At 43.2% G+C, this 21,872-nt stretch overlaps 1 protein-coding gene across 5 annotated transcripts in view; it reads left to right on the forward strand.

Annotated features, from left to right (window-relative positions):
• Dscam2 (Down syndrome cell adhesion molecule 2) overlaps positions 1 to 21,872 on the forward strand; it is a 91,602-nt gene that overhangs the window by 61,805 nt on the left and 7,925 nt on the right. For 3 of the 5 annotated variants that reach the window (XM_071713657.1, XM_071713659.1, XM_071713660.1), the window contains exons 6-19: positions 6,416 to 6,577; positions 6,762 to 7,045; positions 10,559 to 10,703; positions 11,834 to 11,985; positions 12,477 to 12,749; positions 14,478 to 14,777; positions 17,864 to 17,983; positions 19,014 to 19,187; positions 19,329 to 19,479; positions 20,012 to 20,160; positions 20,299 to 20,430; positions 20,742 to 21,042; positions 21,339 to 21,517; positions 21,652 to 21,821. In XM_071713657.1, coding sequence (XP_071569758.1) covers positions 6,416 to 6,577; positions 6,762 to 7,045; positions 10,559 to 10,703; positions 11,834 to 11,985; positions 12,477 to 12,749; positions 14,478 to 14,777; positions 17,864 to 17,983; positions 19,014 to 19,187; positions 19,329 to 19,479; positions 20,012 to 20,160; positions 20,299 to 20,430; positions 20,742 to 21,042; positions 21,339 to 21,517; positions 21,652 to 21,821 — 2,692 coding nt within the window. Of the gene's footprint in view, positions 1 to 6,415; positions 6,578 to 6,761; positions 7,046 to 10,558; positions 10,704 to 11,833; positions 11,986 to 12,476; positions 12,750 to 13,077; positions 13,363 to 14,477; positions 14,778 to 17,863; positions 17,984 to 19,013; positions 19,188 to 19,328; positions 19,480 to 20,011; positions 20,161 to 20,298; positions 20,431 to 20,741; positions 21,043 to 21,338; positions 21,518 to 21,651; positions 21,822 to 21,872 lie in introns of all 5 variants that reach the window. The other 2 variants (XM_071713658.1, XM_071713661.1) reach the window with 1 other exon arrangement.

A 21,872-nucleotide genomic window follows, 5' to 3' on the forward strand; every position in this document is an offset into this window, starting at 1 on the left:
TATGTAAATTAATATGGCGACTTTAGGCTGGATGCTCATTGGTTTAGCGGTTCTTATGCTACGCTTAAGGGTCGGCAGGAGACATTTATTACTAGAATCGTAAAATCCATATTACGGCCAAAATATTGAGAAAATCGTACTTTAACTATGATATTCGTAATCAGCAGCATCGCCTTCAAGCTGCTAAAGAGCGATTTTTTGGAAAAATGGTCAAAATAAAATTTTCGACTTTCTATATAAAAACTCGAAAATTTTATTTTGACCATTTTTCCAAAAAATCGCGAATATTATAGTTAAAGTGCGATTTTCTCAATATTTTGGCCATAATATGGATTTTACGATTCCAGTAATAAATGTCTCCTGCCGACCCTTAAGGCCATTGCACGTAACAAAGTTTTAGTTTTAATCGTAAGGCCGTAAAAAAATAGACCAATCACAGTCGATTATTCTTCTCGCGCTTGAAGAATAATCGAGTGTGATTGGTCTATTTTCTTACGGCCTTACGATTACAATTAAAACATTGTTACGTGCAATGACCTTTTTATGCTAAGCTATGGCTGAAGTTCTAAATTCATTGCCAGCGCTGAAAATCTATAGTGTACGTCACGTGTACTATAGATTTTCAGCGCTGGCAATAAATTTAGAAACTCAGCCTATGCATTTTGTGTGCGATGGCCTTTATTGCTTACATTTTTTCTATGTGCCAGCGACGAACGAGGGCCGATACCTTTCTGTCGCGTCCCCGACACGGCTCGCTTTTCATAAAAATGCGAAATATAAATTAACGTTTAGAAGCAATTAATGTCCGCGTTAATTTTCGGAACAATTGTCACACCGCGCGATGTGAAGCAGGGACGAGGTGCGCCTTAAGGCTATTCTACAATTGCGTAAACGTAGGGTTGTAGGAGTAGGAGTAGGAGTAGGAGTAGGACTTACAACTACTTACGAACACGTTTACGCAATTGTAGAATAGCCTTTACATTCGAGCGCGAGATATTCACGGAGAACTAATCGAACGTTCATCCGGTTCATCATATGCGGTGTTATTTAGCATGCTTTACTTTTACGTCCGCGCGCGAAAACGTAATTTTGGAAGGACTGACCGACGAGAGTGACGAATACTGACGAGACCGACCCGAGCACGAAGCACGACGGGAAGACGCGAGAAGGCCCGGGGGGAGGGGGGCGGCCCATGCCGGGAATCAACTCGCGGTTCGCGGGTTGCAGGTCGCAGCTCGCGGCACAGCGATTCCTGGAATCGCGCGGAGCGCGAGGCAGAAGTAAACAAACGCGCGACGACGACTGTTCAACGTTTTTACGAAAAATTCCTTTAAATCTACTAAATAGACATCGATAAATACCTATCGTAAGTATTTGACGATAATATTACGATAGAATCTAAAATCTTAAATTCACCTGGACTCGAGCGTGTGTGTACATATGTCATATATCGTATATCATAACGTTTATAGTAAAAATGAAACATATATATATATATATATATATATATATACATATATAATAGTACGATATGTAATTTGTTTCAGAATATTTATTAAACGTAAATATACATCACTGTAATTATATATATTGATATAATGTAATGTATTAGATTACATTAATGTAGGTATATAATAACATTAATATGTAATGTAATTATAATTTTGTGTATACCTGTTGGATATTTCAATGAGATTTTTAACCTAATTCGCTCTTATTTTACATCTTACAATTAATAATAAAACGTGTGTAATACGTGACTTATGTATTTGTAAAACAATCTACAATTCGTATAAGCATTCAGAATAAAAATGTATTTTTAATTTTCTGTAGCTATTGGATATTTCAGTGGAATTTTTACATTATATGCCCAGAATCTTAATAATAAATAGCATATATAAAATATATGACACACGCACACGCGCACACGCATGCATCTATATAAAACGATCGATAATTGTATCAAAATTCAGGAAATATAATAGAAATATATTTTTACTTTTATAAACCACGTAAAGCCCACTTTTAACGATGTACATGTATAATAATTCGCGTCGGATTTCAGAATAGAATTCCATTTATAATTCCATATACCGCGTATTTTAATATATACGTATTCCATACATATTCTATATACGTGCGTATTCTGATTCTTTAAATGTTTATCGTGTTACACGGCACGTAAAATGATAAATAGAGTTCTAGCCTGAAATGTGATGCGAATTATAAATCGTCTAAAGTGGATTTAATACGAAGACCGTTTGCAGAGTCAGGAATACAGTATATATAAAATATATTTATATTAAAAAATATATACGTAATATCAAAATACGCGACATGTACAATTATAAACAGAATTCTGAAATCTCATGTGAATTATAGATCGTCTAAAATGAACTTAATACAGAAAATATTTAAAGAATACAGAGCAACACTCAGCATGCCAAATATATATTAAAATACGTAATATTGAAATATGTGAGACATTAACACATATATGCAAAATATATATGTATGTAATATCAAAATGTGAGCGATTAGCGATATATCAAATTATAAATAAAATTTTAGAACTTGAATTTATGGATAAATGCTTTCGTGGTAAATTTCACGAAAACATTTATCTCATATCTTACATCTTAATTAAACGCAGCTTCTAACATTCAGTTTTTCTATATGTGATGAATGATTAATTCCCTGTTTTTCTAGTGACATGTAACGAAGTTGAAACACTATAGGTATTCACGACATAGCGTGTAAGCTCAGATAAAATGTCTGTATTTATACGAAATAAATAAAACGTTAGTTTTATCTGAACGATACGTAAAAGAAAATGCAGAATTATGGAAAATAGCAGTGCATCTCTAATTCAATACTAAAAGAAATTGAAGCATGTTAATGACATAATTTTGCTTTTTTTCTACGAAAAATTATTATTAGCTCTTAATTCGCAATATTACAAGCATTTATATATTTACTGTCGCGATAATAAGAACCATTACCTGTTCTTTTTATAAGAAATATATTAAACGAAAGGCAGAGGCAGGAAATATGTCGTGTATTATACCGCTATCGCGCTATACGGAATCACCGTGTCGTTTTAAAATTTAAATAATGTCCATCGTCGTAGAGAGTCTCGTATAACCGGCGCGTAGCAAGAGAAAAACGGTGCCGCGCGCGTTTCCCCGCAGCTTTTCCCATTACAAAGTAATCTCACGGAAAAGCGAAGCGAGAGATCGTCCCTCGTTACCCGCGCGCACTGAGAATGGATTTATTCGTTCCTACGCTGCTATTGCCGCTACTGCAGAGAGAAAGAGATGCAAAGGGGGTACTCCGCCGCCGTCCACTTGCCGGAGATCGTCTTTCGAAACGTCTCCGTACCGGGTGACACAAAGATGAACGTGAGTGCCTTTGTGCGCCGAAAATCGACACTCGAGAGACGAGTAAACGCGCGCGAGCCTATCGTTTCGTCCGCGACGCTGCTTTGAGGCATTTTACATCTCCGTAAATGGGAAGGAAAGGAAGACGGCTACGCGCGCGCACACACACGCGGAGGACGTCAATCCTTTCCTTTAATCCTCCTTCTTTCTCCCTCGGAACTCGGAACGAATGAGATTCGAGAGGAAAAGGACTGATGATGCTCGGCGAGAAATAGAGGAGGAAAAAGGGCAAAGACGAGCACCAAAGTGCTCGAGAGAGAGAGAGAGAACACGGGGCGGGAGAGGAGAGGAGCGCGATTTTGATCGGGGAAAAGTAGGAGCACTCGATCGTGAAGCCTCGCGAGAGGGTGGCACAATCGGAAGCTCTCAATGTCGCCTCGATTCGAGAAGAGAGAGAGAGAGAGAGAGAGAGAGAGAGAGAGATTCTCGCCGGCTCGCGACTCGGCGTTTTCCGAGCGGAGTTTTACCGGCTTCTCCACCACGGCTACAATCGAACGCCGTACTTTATCTTTTGCCACTTTACAGAACGGGGAATTTGACAAACGGTCTTTTATCTAGCTGCGTTGCTGACGCGCGTGGCGAATCGCTACATCCGACACGCGATGCCACATATCTTTCGGTTCTGAGAGAAATATTTGCATATTTGTTGCGTAAACGGGATCAGTTTGTGCTGTCCGTGCATTGCGCAATAGAGCCGAACAGAAGAAATAAGGTAGTCAGAATAAACGGAGAATGATATAGAAATTAAACGAATGATTTTCCCAACGCATCCCAAAATTTGAACACACAATCAGAAGTTTAATAAAGAAAGATCCCGTATATAAACTCGGAAGTAAACCTTTTTCAAGAGAAACGGGACGGAGAGGTTAGAGCAATCTGCATCCCGGATAGTGCTCAATGAAAGACACTTTCCTCTCCGTGTCCGCGCCTTTCTTTTCTTCCGGGACCGCGCGGAAAGCCTGGCAAAATGCTCGGCGAAATGAAAATTTATTGGCAATATCGCGACATGGTCGGGCAGGGTTCGCCCAAGCCGGGCCGTAGCTCTTCTATGAAAAATACATTCACGTAATACGTTTCAAGTCGTTCCACCCCTCCCCGACGGGCGGTCGATTGTCTCGCGGGACCGAAACGCGTGTACCGCGCAGCGGCGATTCCGCTCGTGAAATACTACCGCGTTATTAAGACCCGCATTCGGGACCCCGCCCCGCTCCGCGCCCGCGCCCGCGCCCGCGGAGGGAATGCATTATGCGAATTTATATACGCGCGCATATACGAGAGGCATGCCGTAAATTTGTCGCGAGATTTATGCGATGCCGATATATCCCAACGCTCGATATATCGCGCGAATAACGGCCGCACGCAAGCCAATCGATTCGAGAGCATCCGGACAAATCGCACGGATAAGATATCCTCTACCTCGGAACTCCGCGGAATTTATTGAATTCCCATGGACACGCGCAACTTTTAAGTACTTTCACGACACGCCTTACCGTACTTCCGAACTCCTCCATCTAACGACTCGGCGATCCAAGTCCGATCGGCCAACTTTCCAACTAAATTTTTTACACGGGCATTTAAATTGTGTGATTTTACTGCCGAAACGTTACACATTACAATCTTAATAAAACATTACAAATAGTTTTTAAAGATGTATTCATAAAGAAATTATAATATCTATTAAAACCTAAGATGTTTTATTTCTAAAAAAACAAAATGCAGTTACTTTAAGAAACATCGCCACCCGGTCCTCCAGGTTGGGGGTTGTGCGTGAGGCTGACAATCGGAAAAATCTAAACAATTGCGAAAAATTTAACAAAAGGAGCCGGACAGTCCGTACGAAGAGATGAATGGCAGAAAATTGTTAAATTAGGCCAAGGCTTGATTTAAGCTGTAGCGCCATTGCAGAAGAAGAAGAGTTACTTACTTTTATTATCTCGAATGTCCATTTTATAGACACGGTTAATATTTCATGCACATCTCTGTAATTTAAAATATTAAGAAATATTGCACTTTGCAACTTGTCAAGTATTCTTAGGAATAATACGGTGAATTTCTGAACCACCGTACATTGGACAGTTTCTCATGCCGTCTACATAACTCTTGTTTCTTGTGAAAATTTTTCACAAAATTCCCTCGTAGCATAGTTAAATTTCTATAAGTCTGAATTAAACATTGAACGGAATTCTTTGATGGATCATGAATGCGGAAAACGGGAGAACGCTCCTTATGTTCCTGAACGATTCAAAATCCGAGCGTGCTGTCCGATCGGGAACTGTCAGTGACTCCATAGAGAGAGGATCCTGGGGATAAACGCTGCTGGATGTCGTTTCTAGGTCGACGTATCCGAAAAGCCAACGAAATTGAACCGCTCTCCCCTTTCGTGCCCCTCTTGCCGCCTCTTTGTCGCGCCAACTGCTTTGCCTTTCGATGAAAAATTATTCGTCAACGAGGTAGAGTGCGAGAGACAGAAGGGGGGCACTGGGCAAAGTGACAGAGAACTAGAGAGAGGGAGAGCAAGGCAGACTATTTGGAGATTGTGTCAGTCTATACGCTGTCATCGAACACTTGAACCCATCGTGTTGCAACTCCGTTGAAAATCGATTATGCGACGAACTTGGCAAGCGAACGCGATGGAATATTATAAATGCGCGATCGATGAGTACAACAATAGAAATCGTGTTGAGATATAAGCGGCATTTGAGGTGACATCTTTCGAATCTGTCTCCATTTTACACATTAGCGTTAATTTTATGATCCTTAACAGTAATTTATAATTTCCATTTAACGAAATGAGTTTTTTTTTCATTTTTCTTATATTTTAAATTTAATATATATTTCTAATTTTATTTATTTATGTATAATATAGGCGCTTTCTAAAAATTATCCCATGCAAGCCAAGTTCCTAAATTCCTAAAAACCGTAGTAGTTTACGGATGTTATTAAGTTGAAAGCATTTTCGACGCTTTCGCTTTCAGGTGGTACGCGCAAACAGGAGCAGAGCCAATGTTGGTACTCTCCGGGCCCAGGACCAGACTCCTTGGTACTGTGCTGGCCATTGAGGCGGTAACGTTAGAAGACAGCGGCGTGTATCGCTGCTCCGCTTCTAATCCTGGTGGCGAAGCGAGCGCTGAAATCAGGTAATACCTAGAGATTAAAAATTGTCAAATAAATTATTTCAAAATGTCAGCTCTTTTACATCATCCGAAGTCCATTTATTATCCATACGAGCGCGTTTCAATTACGTCATTTTACTTTAATCGCTAAATTATCATTCCATGAATTAAAATTTTAATAATATCGGTGTCTTTGTTACAATCCCAGGTTAATCGTGACGGCGCCTCTTCACGTGGAAGTAACGCCTCCATTGCTCAGTGTTCACTTAGGGGGCAACGCCGAGTTCAGGTGCGAGGTCGGCACGCATCCGCAAGCTGGACCGCACTTTATCACGTGGTACAAGGATGGCCGGCAACTTCCAGGGACAGGAAGGCAATCGGAATTACTGAAGCTCAACGGAATCGGAAGGGAGGACCGCGGCATGTATCAGTGCATTGTGAGAAGGTCGGAGGGCGATACGGCTCAAGCATCGGCGGAACTTCAACTAGGCGGTATGTAAATACTTTCTTCGGTATCCGTCTTCCCGTTACGTGTCGCAGGAACATCCGAGAAATTTACGCAAACTTGAATATCAAAGGTACGATATGTGCCAGTGGAAAAACGTCGAAAATAATGAAACACGAAATAATTAGAATATTATGCACAGTATAACCGACAGAATCTCCGTGCTTCGTTTAAATATTAAGTACTTTAACTAATTTGGAAGCATCTCGAGGAAGAGGCATCGTGCTCGTCTTAGCGAGAAATAACGTTATGTAGATAGGGATACTTCAACTTTAGACGGGAGAGGAGCGACGCGCTCCGCTCGAGCAAGGAAGAGACATTTCATCGATTAAATACGTTAACTATTAAAGGCTCAGCGTAACGATCGTTCGTGCTTCACGGTTTCACGCGGAAAGTACTAATAACAGCGTTTCGATCGCGAGTGTAGCATCATCCCCAGAGATCCCATATAATAACGGAGACGTCTAGTACGGTGCGGCTCGATCTCCTTGCGCCAGGATATTGACCCGCGTCTCTCTCTCTCTCTCTCTCTCTCTCTCTCTCTCTCTCTCTCTCTCTCTCTCTCTCTCTCTCTCTCTCTCTTTGTGCCTCTCTCTTTCACCCTCGTGTCATCCTCGAAAGGCGCTGTCAAAGGTGTCCCAGCGAGAGAGAAGACACCGCGCACCGATCGACAGCCCGCGTTATACTACCTATCAAATTACACAGAACTCGATTACTCGGCAAAGAGGCGGCCGCTGCCGCGTGCCGAGCTGCCGGCCGAAGGGTAGGCACCCACTTTGAAGCGGAGAGGGATCTTCTTTTACCGCGCTTTTACCTCGTTTTGCAGCTGTGTACTCCCACCCTCGCGGCTCGGGTCGGTCTTGCAGCATCTCGATGCGTTCTGTACGTAGAGCGTCTATACCTCTTGCATGATATCGACCTTAATAATAGGTTCCTCGACGAATTAAAAGTCGCTTTTTGTTCAGAAAAAATTGTACAGCTCTAATTACAGGAATATTTTATGTAGGATATCAAGAAGTTTTTTTCTCATGAATTAAACTTCATTAGCGGAACTTAATTAGCCCCAGGTGGATTGCGTTTCAGCGGAGATTTAATCCGGAGTTTTGCTTCCCGGCATATTCAACGATGAAAATTTCAGAAAGTGCCGCGGCGAGAGCGAGCAGGTCATTTGTGAAATATTCGCTATTAAAAATTCGTTCAAGAACTTATCGTTAATACATAGTTGACCACACCGCCCGCGCCATACCGTGACCGGGCACACCCTGTATATCTAGACCAGTTATTCGGGGAGTGTTGGTGGCAGGGTAGGGCGACCAGCAGGGAGGAAAGGCCTTTGAAACAACAATGAAGTTAGTGTCTCTCGCTCGTCAGCGTCAGTAATGCACGGAATTTACGTCAAAGAGAATTCGAGCGAGCGAACGCCAACGGCAAGGACATCCTGGTTTGCGCGAGCGAGCGGGACAAAGCTATCGCCGATGCAATTTCGCCGTGCGCGTGGACGACGAGGATGAGAAAAGCGGCCCGCTCGGAACCGGAGCGGCTGTAAAAAAAAAAAAAAATAGAGTCATTTCCGAGGCTGAGTGAGCGCCCGGCAAATTGTACAAGGTGCATTTCGCGAAATTCAAACACCTCTCGCTCGTAAAATCCGCCCGGCATAGTAGCCGCGTACGACCGGTTATCGGCGTTCTCGCGATTAGCGAACGCTTTATCGATTCAATCACGTTGATATTGATGGCCGGAGAAGATTTGCGTGAAACATCGTTGCTTTTCTAAAATCGATGTCGGTGTGACTATTAATGATTTAATATCCGAAAATGCGTCGAAATTAATTTTTACCAAGGCTTCTCTGTTACTCTCTCTTTTTCTCTTTTCTCTCGCACTAATAATACATATGAAACTCGGGAATATCGTGTATAATCGCCGCACATAAAATGTTCCGTCCGCTACAATTTCAAGCGTCGGGGCAAATGCGCGAATTCTATGGTACGCAGCAGAATAGAAGCGGCGGCAGAAAAGTCATTTCCTCGAGCGAACAGAACTGCCAAATTACTCAAAATGAATTCCTCGTGTTTCGAGCGGAGCCGTCTCTGTGTGTGCGCTCGGAACGCGTTTTTACCGATTCGACTAACGTCCGAGTGCTTTAATTTGCCGTTTTTATATTGCTCCGTCGGAAATAGCCGCGACGATGTCGAACGCCAGAGAAAGATGAAAGTATTAAATCCAATTACTCTACTGCAGCGGAATCCTGATCGCGTTACAACGGAAAAAAAGGACCTAGAAGTTTATGTCGAAATATGATTATGCGCGAAGGAATATATCGCGTATCAGTATTTTTACTTGACTTTCATTATTATTTCGCCCGACAACTCGCACACTTTGACAAACGTTGGGATGATAATGGATATTAATTATTCACGGGACGTACAATCAACGTAAAAACGGTAAAACGTTCCTGTCGAGCGGCGAACATCTTGCTCCAAGATATTGTAATACCGACATCAATCGCTATCACCGTCACTTAAAATTCCATCTCATCGACCGGAAGTGGGAGAGCCGCGACGACGCGACTACGGACGGGCGCGCTGATGATCGTCGAGAGGAATCGAGACGGGGATTCATCAATTTGCACATGGATTCGCGAACACGAAAAGCACCGGGAATCCGGGAATTCATTCATTTCGACGACGAGACTGTCTTCTTCCTCCGTTTCTCGAGGGTGGCGAACCAGCATAGTCCCCGCGACGCGACAGCGAAGCTTTTTCTAATGACGGCGGAATCGACGCTTTTAATTGCAGGCGCGGCTGGAAAAAATCGACCCGGTCGATCCCGAGTTCGTACTCTCTCGCGAAAATTCACGCGGTATTTTCTTCTCCCGCTCGCTCGCTCGCAGACTTCGCGTGTCGGTCCTGTTTCCTCCGTGTTGCTCCGGAGCAACATCGACGAAGAAAAGAAAAAATATCTGCGCGGCGCTTCCATAACGACGATCCCATTGTCTCTCGCATTCCATCGCGAATGTGCGTTGGGCGTGGCGGCTTTCAGGACCAGGAGATCGCGTACCCTGGCCCGCCTTCTTCTTTCGACGGTTCGCTCGTTTAACCACTGCACCCCGCGTTTTATTGCCGGGTCGCGGTACTCGCGTGGATTATATCAGTAATCCACATTTTCATAGCGGAAATACAGATATGCATGAGGATAAAATTTTTCAACCGGGATTTTTAGATATATTTATCCAGCTTGAACTGCAGGATACACAAACACGGATATAAATACCTTTGTAACAATTTTCAAGAGCGAGGAATTGGTTTATCCGCGATATCGAATTCGAATTTGCATTAATTCCGCATCACGGAAACACGGTTCGCCCTTTTCTTCTTTTACGTTAAACGATCGCTCCCAGGTATTTTCGTGTTCTAGCAACTTTGATTAACGGTAACGGTTAGCGGCATAAATTTGTTCCCCTTCTCGCGTAATTAAGCTCGCCTTACACGTTAACGTTCCAGACGCGCCGCCAGTGCTTCTGTATTCGTTCATCGAGCAAACTCTCCAGCCGGGACCCGCCGTGTCCTTAAAATGTTCCGCCGCAGGAAACCCTACACCTCAGGTATCATGGGCGTTGGATGGTTTTCCCTTACCGACTAATGGAAGGTAAGCTCGTCCCAATTCTCCGAAATAGCCTACATTTTTGCCGTTATTCCGCGTGTTCGCCATTTGAGAGTTGATATCTCGTAATTCACTGGCGTAACTAATGATCCTATAAAAAGAGCAAGATAAGTGGAAAGAAAGAAAGGAAAATATCGTGTAATTTGTAACATTGAGTTATATCCATATTATAATGTCAAATACATTATATTCTCCGTTTTCTTTATTATTCTTATAGTTATTATTATGTATATGTATAATGTGTTACTGTTAATATGTTGTTAACAAAACTCGGAGAAGCAAGGAGTGAAATAATCGGGATCGACGTTCCTAAAATAAAATGGTGGACCATAAATTGGACGAGGCATCTTAAACGTTATTTATATCACTATATCGTAATTGAACTATAATTTCTGACGGTGCCGTTCGCGATCGTATACGGCGGTACGCGTGCAGGCAATTCCGCATGTAATATCCCAGGCGGAAACGAGAGAATATTTATCGTGCGGATGGGGCATATACTGCTTCGGAAAGAGTGACATGCGCGAGCCCCACGTGTAGTTTAACGACTGATAGGCGTAAAGGATCCACCATCTCGCGGACTTCGCTGTATCCCGTTTTATCATCGGCTTCCTACCCCTTATCGCTCGTATCCCCTTCGCTCGCAACCGGACGCAGTTTCCGACGGGCGTAGTTTCATTCTCGCGTCTGATCGAGATGGAACGTGACAAATTCTGAACAGTAACGCGCAACGATAACACCGGGGATTCGCGGCGCGCATTGCACTCGCCGAGATTCACGAGATTGCAACCGATTTGAGAGCTGTCTAGCCCGCGTCAGACCGATAACAAATAGAAATGCGAAACGCTCCTCGTAAAAGGTCCACGTATCATTTTGCCATCTTCAGTTTTATCGCGCTTTTATTACACATCTCTGCAATGCTATTGCTCGCGTTGCCGTTGCGACAGGGAAACACGATTATTCTACAACTGTTATTACACGTTAGAAAAATTCTTTTTTTTTTAACGCGCAAGTATCACGCAGAATATTTAGTTATCCTTTGCAAATTCGCCGAACGTGGCGAATTACTCCGTAAATTGCTTTTCAAATCGAAAGCTCGTTGATTGTTGCGCAAGGTTCGTCATTGGCCAATACGTGACAGTGCACGGCGATGTTATATCCCACGTCAATATAAGCCACGTCATGGTGGAGGATGGAGGTGAATATTCCTGCACTGCCGAAAATCGCGCGGGAAAGGTGACACATGCTGCGCGACTGAATGTTTACGGTGAGTACCTTCCGCTAATTATCATCGTGTATAATGTGAGACAAATTATAATTAATTTCACGCAGTGTAGCCGCTCCAACACTGACCATATAGAGATGCAGCTCGCCTCTCGCTTTTTGATATCAAATAGTCGCATCAATGATTAATGACTTATCACTAATTTATGACCATAAATCATCATCACGTATAAACTGTGATATGATCGTATTTTTCCTGAAATTAGGGTCTGATACTATCAGTATTTAATTATTATATGACATTAATTAAAGAGAGAATGTTACAAATTTAAATTTTAGTAGGTATCTAGAAAGGTACATTATGAAAATAATATTTTCGTTGGACATCTTTCGTTATTAAATCGCGAGAACGATGTTCTCTCCAGCCAGTTATTTGATTGTTTACCGGTCTTATCGCGTAGTTTTCCATCAGCTCGAAACTCATCGAACTAGAAAAATCAAGGAAAATACGTAAACGCAAAATTTCCCGTACAGGGCTTCCGTACATACGCCTGATCCCGAAAGTGACCGCCGTCGCTGGTGAGACTCTCCGTTTGAAGTGCCCGGTGGCCGGATATCCGATCGAGGAGATCAAGTGGGAGAGAGCGAATCGCGAATTACCGGACGATCTGCGTCAGAAGGTGCTCGCGGACGGCACCCTGATGATCAGCAGCGTACAGAAGAAGAGCGACGCCGGGGTGTACACCTGCTGGGCGAGAAACAAGCAAGGTCACAGCGCTAGGAGATCCGGAGACGTCGCGGTGATCGGTAAGGCCTCATTTCTAGTTTCCTATGAACAACAAATTGCCGCAGGTGGATAATTCCGAAAACCGAAAGACGACGATCTGGCAATGAGTGCCGCGGCGAGACGAAAGACGGCGGATCCACGATGCCGCGGGAAGACGATCGGAAAGACCATCATCTGTGTAATCGATCGAACAACGAAGAGCAAACAACACGAGGTCATGCGGAGCTAGGGACGGTAGATAAGCTTTAGGATTGCGTGGAAGGAGGCCCGAGACACGTGCCATGTTACCGATTGCCGTCTATGTATCGTAACGTGCGCTCACGAGCTGTCTCGTTGTTATTATTCCAGTTCCCCCCAAAATTAGCCCGTTCACGGCAGATCGCGACCTGCATCTCGGCGAACGCACCACCCTGACGTGCTCGGTGACCAGAGGCGATCTGCCGCTGTCCATCACGTGGCTCAAGGACGGACGCTCGATGGGGCCGTCGGAACGCGTCACTGTCACCAATATGGACCAGTACAATAGCATACTGATGATTGAAAGTTTATCTCCAGATCACAACGGCAACTACTCGTGCGTGGCCCGTAACGTGGCCGCAGAGGTATCGCACACGCAGCGGCTTGTGGTTCATGGTAATCCTCCTCTAGGCCCCCTACAATTTGCCCGACGACCGCCTGACCGCCCGAGTTTTGCGTGTGCGCGTGTGTGCCCGTTGCGTGCGTGCGATTTGTGTCGGCCGGGCTCGAAAATGGAAGCGGCACATGGAAGCTGCGCGCCGTTATCGTCAACGGCTATTGTTACGTTCTAGTTTGCGAGGATACGGGATCAATTCGCGAAATCTGCCGTAAATAATTTCGCTCAACACAAAGATCAAAGTTTCGGCGGGCTCGTTGGCGATGCGCTTCCAAGCAATCCACGACGGGACCTTGCCGACTTCTCGTCACCAAGGAACGTAGAGACTTGGTGACTTGTAATTAAAGATTGCTCACGCTTAGCGTGACTCTTCCTTATGCACGATACCCGCCTCTACCTCTCCCACACGTCCTCAAAAAGAAGTTGCGCTTTGACTTTTCGAGAGCGACGCCGCGCGTTTCCTCTCTTTCATTCAGATGTTTACAATTATTTCTGTCTGACTATCTCTTTCGCGTTTTGCTATAGCTTTTAATTTTTAGCAGTGCTTGTCACAGTGTTTGAGATAGACATCGAAGAATTTTGTAAAAATCGCTCCATACCTCTAAAATGATTGAAACTTGATCGAGTATCTTGAAGGAAACGATGCGGTAGCTTCGAAAAGATGAAGCCTCGCTCTTACTTTGAAAAGGATCGGATGCTGCGCGCAAGTGTGCGATGCCAATTTAAGTGTATAAGGTGTGAGGGCGTCAGGGGCAGGTCCGCGGCGGGGCCACCCTCTCTCTCCTCTACATTGCTACGTTACTATACTGCCTCTATTGTACATATATTCTACATATATATACATATTATATTCTATATATATATATCTACATATACATGGACGTACCACTGTTAATATGAAGCGGAAGGAACAGAAGCAAAAAAGAACTGAAAAAAAAAAAATATATATATATATACACATACCGTCTCACAGTATAAATCTATATATATATATTTATGCATATATATATGAAAAGAACACGTATACCTGGTATTACAAGGTTCTTGCGTTTTTTGGTGCCATCTTTTTCTTGCTCTCACGTATGGTTCTCTCTTCTCTCTTGACCTTTTCCAGTACCCCCTATTATTGAGCCATTTACGTTCCAAGAGGGACTATCCGAGGGGATGCGGACGCGGACGGTGTGCGGGGTCGCGGCGGGAGATCCACCCCTGACCATATCCTGGCTGAAAGACGGCCAAAGTCCCTTTCCCTTGCCGCCGAATCTGGCATCCGTCGCAAATGTCTCCCAACTGGATCCTTACTCGAGCCTCCTCAGTATAACGAATCTCGCGGCCGAGCACTCCGGCGACTATACCTGCGTCGCCGCGAACCCCGCCGCCGAGGTCAGGTACACGGCCAAGCTACAGGTAAAAGGTAACTAGATGATCGCCAACCCTTGTCCTAGACTTCCTAATAATCGCCTTGCCAATCCCCTGATCGTTTCACCCCGATCTAAATTAATTGACATCTCTAATCTAATAAATCACTAATCTCTATCCTTTTTTCCCCTAAATTTAGAAGAATTTCGATCACACATTGTAAAACTGTTCATTAAGCTGTTTATAAGCATCAGTCACTTACGAGCATTAATTTTAATATGGTAAATTTAAGATTTATATGCAATACATATAATAATTAAATAACTTCGTGCATTCGAATAGTCAACATCAGATACGGTGAGGAAGTCTGTCAAATGAATTTTCAACGATCCACCAGTTTGCAATGCCGCAAAATCTCGAAATTTGTTGGGGTCGGACGTCATCCTCTGAAACATCCGTTCCATCGCTCCCACGGCCCGTTCTCCAGTCTCAGCTGCCATTTCATCATCCACCGCCATCGACATATCACCGCGCTTATTGACTCGGTTCCCGCTTCACCATAGTTCATCATAGCTGTGTTCTCGCCGGGATGTGTGACATTTAGAGAGACTCTGTATTTCACATTGGCTCCACGGCTTAAGAGACGCTCAAAGACGATACCATCGAGATTTCGAGTGACAGCACGTTCACCCCCGGGCGAGATCACGATCATTACGCTCCGAATCTCCTGTCCTCGTCTCTTCTACCCCTCATCCCCGACCCTATCGAGTCCCTCCCGGAGATCCATCCGAGATCCCTTCTTAACCCAGAACACAGTGTGTATTACATTTGCGTTGCTTTGGCTCTCTGGGAATGCGTCGGTATCTCGTGGACCCCCGAGGTTTGCTTGACTTGACCGAATAATAAAGGTAACAGTTTGCACCTTTCCTTATTTTTTACTTGTTTCATCTACAACAACTACAACAACAACAGCAACAACTGCAGCTACAAATAAATGAAAACGAAAAAAAAAAAAGATTTTTTCTGGCCTGCGTGCGTGCGTGTGTATGTGAGCATCGATACTTCATTCGGCATGATCTCTTTATGTAGTCGTAGATCACATTGCCTGCACATTTTACGTGTAAATATATATATTATCTCTTTGTGTGTGTCTGTGTGTTTATCGAATTTATATCTTAAATAAACATATATCGAAGTATCTTGATCACCCAAGTGCGAGCACGTGCCACTACGCTCACGACCAATCTTCACCGACCTTTGCGCTGGCTCTCCTTTGGGCTCGTTGGAAGGCAACCTTTATTCACTTCTGCATGCTTTCTCACCAAACTTTCTCTCTCTCTCTCTCTTTCTCTCTGTCTCTCTATTTCTGTCTCTCTATCTCCGTCTCTCTCACTCTCTATCTTTCTCTCTGTCCGTCCGTATCTCTTTCTCTTTTTTGTATCTCTTTCGTCGCAACGGGACGAGGATACCGAACGCTCGTGTATCGCGCCCGCAAGCTCTTTTGCCTCGTAAAAGTAAGGAAAGTAAAGTGATCCTACAAACATAGCGAAAAGCTCCTAAAGCGAAAAGCTCCTAAGCTTGCCGGCGGCCGATAGAATCTGAAATTTGCAAGCGCGGTACTCGATACAAGATACAAGAGCATGAACTCGTAAAAATACCCCGAGCGCGCGCATCCTCCGCCTCGTCGGCGACCAGTAAAAAATAGTAGGCTAGTAGTACGTATATCATTAATTAAATTCGTACTTTATTGAACTAGTCGTTAGACGCGGGTACTTATATATACATATATATTGTTATTATTGGTATCATTATTATTATTATTATTATTCGCCACCCTCACGAGGTCCGCACCCAAACACTTCCCGCCCTTTGCGTACCTCTTTCCGAGAGTTCTACTTGTTTCACACGCCACCGTTTGGGCTCGAGTATATTTGTATACTCACGTTACATATGTTATATACATATATATCTATATATCTCTATCTATCTATCTATATATATATATTATATATTGTCGCACGCGATCGATGCGTGGCCGATACTTTGCCGTCTTGTAAAACGTTGGAAACTCCCACTCACAGTATCTCGCTTGTGCAGCGTTTTTTTCACCACAGTAAGAAGTAGAACCTTGCCAAACAATACACCTGATCGTACAAGAACCACCCCCTACTACTTTGAGACTTTGTCGACAAATCGATGCGCGACGCAAAATCTCGCGCCGGATCGAGAAACTTCGACGACCAAAGCATCCGTCTGTTCTTTAATTTTTTTTTCTTTTTTTTTCCCCTTCTTATTACGAGCTAAGAGCTGTTATACGTACTATTGTCGCGCGCTATCATAGAGACGCCTTCGTTTCGTTGTCCTTGTTGGTAGCTCCTAGGAGAGTTAACGTTGCAGATAATAGATGATCGATTGCCTCCGCCCTTGTCACTTTCCTTGTTACCCTGTTGCGGTGTTGAACATAGAGGTGAATTGTCTGCTGCTGCCTGGCGTGCGAATGACACGAGACTTTATATATATATATATCAATTGACACCCGCGAAATACGCCTCGCATCGATTCATGACCCCCTGATTCTCCACAATTCTGCCCCCATTCCGCATACTTACCTTCATTCTCACTCTATCTTCTCTCAGTATATCTTTATCAGTTCTCTTCATCGCGCGAATGTCCGCGTATACGGGAATATTCTCGCGTCGAGCGCGGAGGAATTGAGAAGTGCGAAAAATCGCGCGAGAGTAGAGAGCGTATTTTTCCAAAAGAGGGAAGATCAAACGCGAGAGAGTGGCGTAGCTTCACGCGCGAGGCCACCTCTCGCGTACATCTCTCTTTTTCTCTTTCTCTCTTTCGCGCCGTCTTTTATCGGTTCGTTTGAGATTCGATCTCTTTGACGTGCAGAATCGCGTGTTGCCCGTCGAAGCGACACGAACTCTCTCACGTAGCTCTCTTTCGTTTGCGTCGCGCTTTTTCACGACTCTACTCTCTATATCTCTCTATATATCTCTCTGTCTCTCTTTCTCTCTATCACGAAAACGTACCTGTCTCTAAATCGCTAACGACCAGTAAAAGCAAGACATAATAAGTTGAACGCTGCCACACACGTGACTGATCTGTGTAAAGCGGGTATCTCTGACGTTGCAGTGCCGCCCAGATGGATCGTCGAGCCGAGCGACGTGAGCGTCGAGAGGAATCGCCACGTCGCGCTGCACTGCCAGGCGCAGGGCGTCCCGACGCCGACGATCGTGTGGAAGAAAGCCACTGGTAAGACAACTGCAAATAAAGCGACTTTAGTGCACATACAGTAAAAAAAGAAATGACAAATCAAAACTCATATACTCGTATATGCGCAATTTTACGCATATATAATTCGACTTTAAATATTACTTTGACAACAACAGCTGCTTTGGATTTCTGAGATAAGATTACTTCTAATATGGGATTTATTTTGTTAATAATTTTATTAAATTCAAATTTTTATGGAGAGAGTCACATAATCACTTCAGGTTTGTTCAGGTTTATATTTAGATTTTGTTTAATATAAATTTAATAAAATTTTGAAGTTCTTTTTAACTCTCCATGTGCATACGTTTGTCATGTTCAACGCTATTTTTCTCTACCTTAAAGTATTGTATTTTAAAAAATCTAAAAAAGTTTACAAAAATCTGAAGAAATTCACAAAACATCCAAATTGTAGTTTATTTTATAGTTATTTTGATGAACATCGTGTTTATTTAATATTTTCTAACAGGCTTGCAAGTTTTACAGTTACGAGCAGATATTATTTTGGCTCGGACGCCGTTGACCCACGTTTGCACACGGAGGGTTAAAGTAAAATAAATGCAATTGGTTGTTATAATATTAAATCACTTTTTATTTTTCTATGCACAAAAGAAAAAGAAGTATCAAATTATAAACTTATACACTCGTATAAACGCAACAATCTATAATCTTATAAGAATTTCAACTTTTTATTTCAACCTTTTTTCTTGGTTGAATTATATAAGATACTTCAAGCAAGTTTTCTTCGTTTAACGCAATATAATCTCATTTCAAGATTTGCACGTTGAAACTAAAAGATATTTTCAAATCAAGAATATTCTTTTTTTCTGTGCAATTGTCTCGCGTGGACGTTTACGTTTATTTTATAAAGAGTAGATAAATTTTATTTCATACTACTTATGCGTAAAATCACTTCTTTTCGCGAGTCAAGAAAGCGCAATAGGATTTTGTTTCACGTCAAGTAGGTTGAGCACCGATCGGCTTGACTTTCTCACGCGGCACTTGTTAACAGGAAGCAAAGCCGGTGATTACGAGGAGTTGCGCGAAAGAACTTACACCAAGATCCTCAGCAACGGCACTCTATTGCTGCAACACGTGAAAGAAGACAGGGAGGGCTTCTACCTGTGCCACGCGAGCAACGGCATTGGAAGCGGTCTAGGCAAAGTCGTGCAATTAAAGGTCAATTGTGAGTAAAAGTGCATCAGACAATTCTTCTTTGCAAAATTAAATATTTTGCACAATGCGATACAAGCGTTCGCGTTTGATTCTAAATGTTGAAATCCCATCATATAGGACTTACATCGTTTTTTTTTTCGCTTCTGTGCAGCGTCTCCGTATTTCGCGGCGCCGTCGCGGCTCGTTACCGTAAAGAAAGGGGACACGGCGACGTTGCACTGCGAAGTACACGGCGATAAGCCGGTTACCGTTACCTGGCTGAAAGGCGGTAAAAGCGAGCTGAATCCCTCGACGAATTACCGGTAAGTCGAGATTAAACCGTACGTAGAATCATAGAGATGAACGGACTTTCCACAAACGCGCGCGAAAATCGATACTCGCGATGAATAAACTAAAATGGCGCAAAATCTCTGCGCCCGCTGCGATTTTCGTTTAGATTAACGTGTCGTTTCGGTATGGAACGTTTATTGCGAGCGGCACGTTAGTCTCGATAAATCGATCATGTCGAGCGGAATTTAGCAAATGAGATGCGACGGTATTAATAATGCATTCCGGGTTGATAATAGGCAACATACGCAGGCATGCGAAACGCATCCACTTGAAAAATTCAGGGAGCGCCATATATATGTATATCCGGTTAAAAGGACCAAATATAATCCGTTCATCCGTTTATTAACAAGAGAACACGTTGAAATGCTGCTGTTGTTCAAAGGGAGAGTTTGTACCAAAAATATTAGCATACCACTTCTGATGCGATGATACATGAATATTTCATAGTTGTGCCCCCTTTCATCGAGCTTTTAATGAACTTTTAATAAATTCGTCTCTCTAAAGCGTCGCAGTGAAGCAGGAAGTAACGCCGGACGGTGTCATCGCGCAATTGCAAATCTCATCGGCGGAAGCCGCTGACAGCGGTGCGTACTTCTGCCAAGCGAACAATCTTTACGGGCGCGATCAGCAGCTGGTGCAACTCCTCGTCCAAGGTACGATATGGGTTTATAGGTCAATTCGCCCCGATATAGAATAATTGAATTCCAAATGCGATACTCTTGCGCTATATGTATATACATATATGTGTCGATGTACACGAGTGCATTAATATCGAATTCCGCATGTTTTAGAGCCGCCCCAACCGCCGAGCGCCCTAGAAACTGCCATGGTGGCTAGTCGCAGCATTAACGTTAAATGGCAGCATAAGTCGCAGGACACCAGCGAGGTCACCAAGTATATTCTCCAGTACAAAGAGGGCGAAGGTAAATTGGCAAATATTATTTTACATAAAATGAAAGATGCATTTGGAGTAACGTGAAATCCACTTTTAAACATTGCAACATTATGTGCATAAAAAATAATAAATCATAAGTTAATAAATTTGATAAATATATAATTTAACTTGAGTATAATAAACTTTGTCTTACATAAATTAATAAGTACTTCGATAAATTTCTTCAAGCTATACCTACTCATGTTTCAATTGTCTCGAATAAAATTTATTTTTTCTCAATTTACAATAATGCAAAATATACTCAAGGAAGCTCTGATACCTTTAAATCGAAATTGCTAGGCGGAATGTGGCAGCAACAAGAGTTTACCGGACCACCGTTGCCGTACGCGGCATTGATCGACGATTTAAAACCCGCCACGAGATACACCATACGCGTAATAGCGGAAGGTCCAGCGGGCCGATCTGTCCCTTCGCCGGAGCTCACCGTCAGAACCGAGCCGCAAAAACCAGCTGGTCCGCCAATGAATCTCGCGGCCAGACCTCTCTCCTCGTCCGAGATCCTCGTTACTTGGTCACCGCCATTGTTGGAGCTTCGTCACGGTGACATACAGGGTTTCAATGTTGGTTACAAGGAAACGAGGTAATTGTTACAAAGTAATTTAATCCCTGAATAAAATATATAATGCTTCGAAGTAAGGAATATAAGTGTAGCCAATCGTGCAACGCATCAACGATAATACACAAAGATCGATTGGAGTTAAATTTGAACACACACCAAGATCGATTCGATAATATTGTCACGCCCGTACGGAAACGCGAGCGGATCTCCGGCGCGATAATATCTAAGGAAAAATATATTATAGATAAGCTTTTCAATGATTGTGAGAGAAATTCCTTGACGAAAGGATGAATAGTACAGTCAAATTATTATTTCAGTTCAAACAACCCATCGTACAACTTCAGCTCCGTCTCGGGCGACGGAGAGGAAGGCGGCGGGGAATTTCGACTTACGGGTCTTAGGCCATACACTAGATACACTCTCGTTGTTCGAGCTTACAATCAGGTTGGGCCTGGACCTTTGTGTGAACCATTGGTTACCCAGACCTTGGAAGACGGTGATTATTGAAGTTTCTAGATCTTATCTTAATCTTAAAAATAAATAATCTTATTGTTTATCCTAAATCCTTTTTTTTAAATTTTCTCTAAGATGGGTTTTTAAGATGTGACAATGAGAAATGATTGTTTTTAGTTCCCAGCATGCCGCCGGATGATGTGAGATGCGTGGCACTTACTTCTCAGTCCTTGCAAGTGTCCTGGCAACCTCCGCCTAACACTCACAGTAACGGTATTATCCAGGGTTACAAATTGAATTATGAACCGATTTTGGCTGACGCGTGGCGAGGCGTGGATGAGATGGAGGTGATTATTCTAACATATTAATCGTTTGTTTCGTGCGTTCTCCTATCTTAA

The sequence above is a fragment of the Temnothorax nylanderi genome, unplaced genomic scaffold (assembly GCF_030848795.1).
Source record: "Temnothorax nylanderi isolate EJ_2023f unplaced genomic scaffold, tnyl_v1.0 TNYL_tig0127_pilon, whole genome shotgun sequence".
NCBI classification, from domain to species: Eukaryota; Metazoa; Arthropoda; class Insecta; order Hymenoptera; family Formicidae; genus Temnothorax; species Temnothorax nylanderi.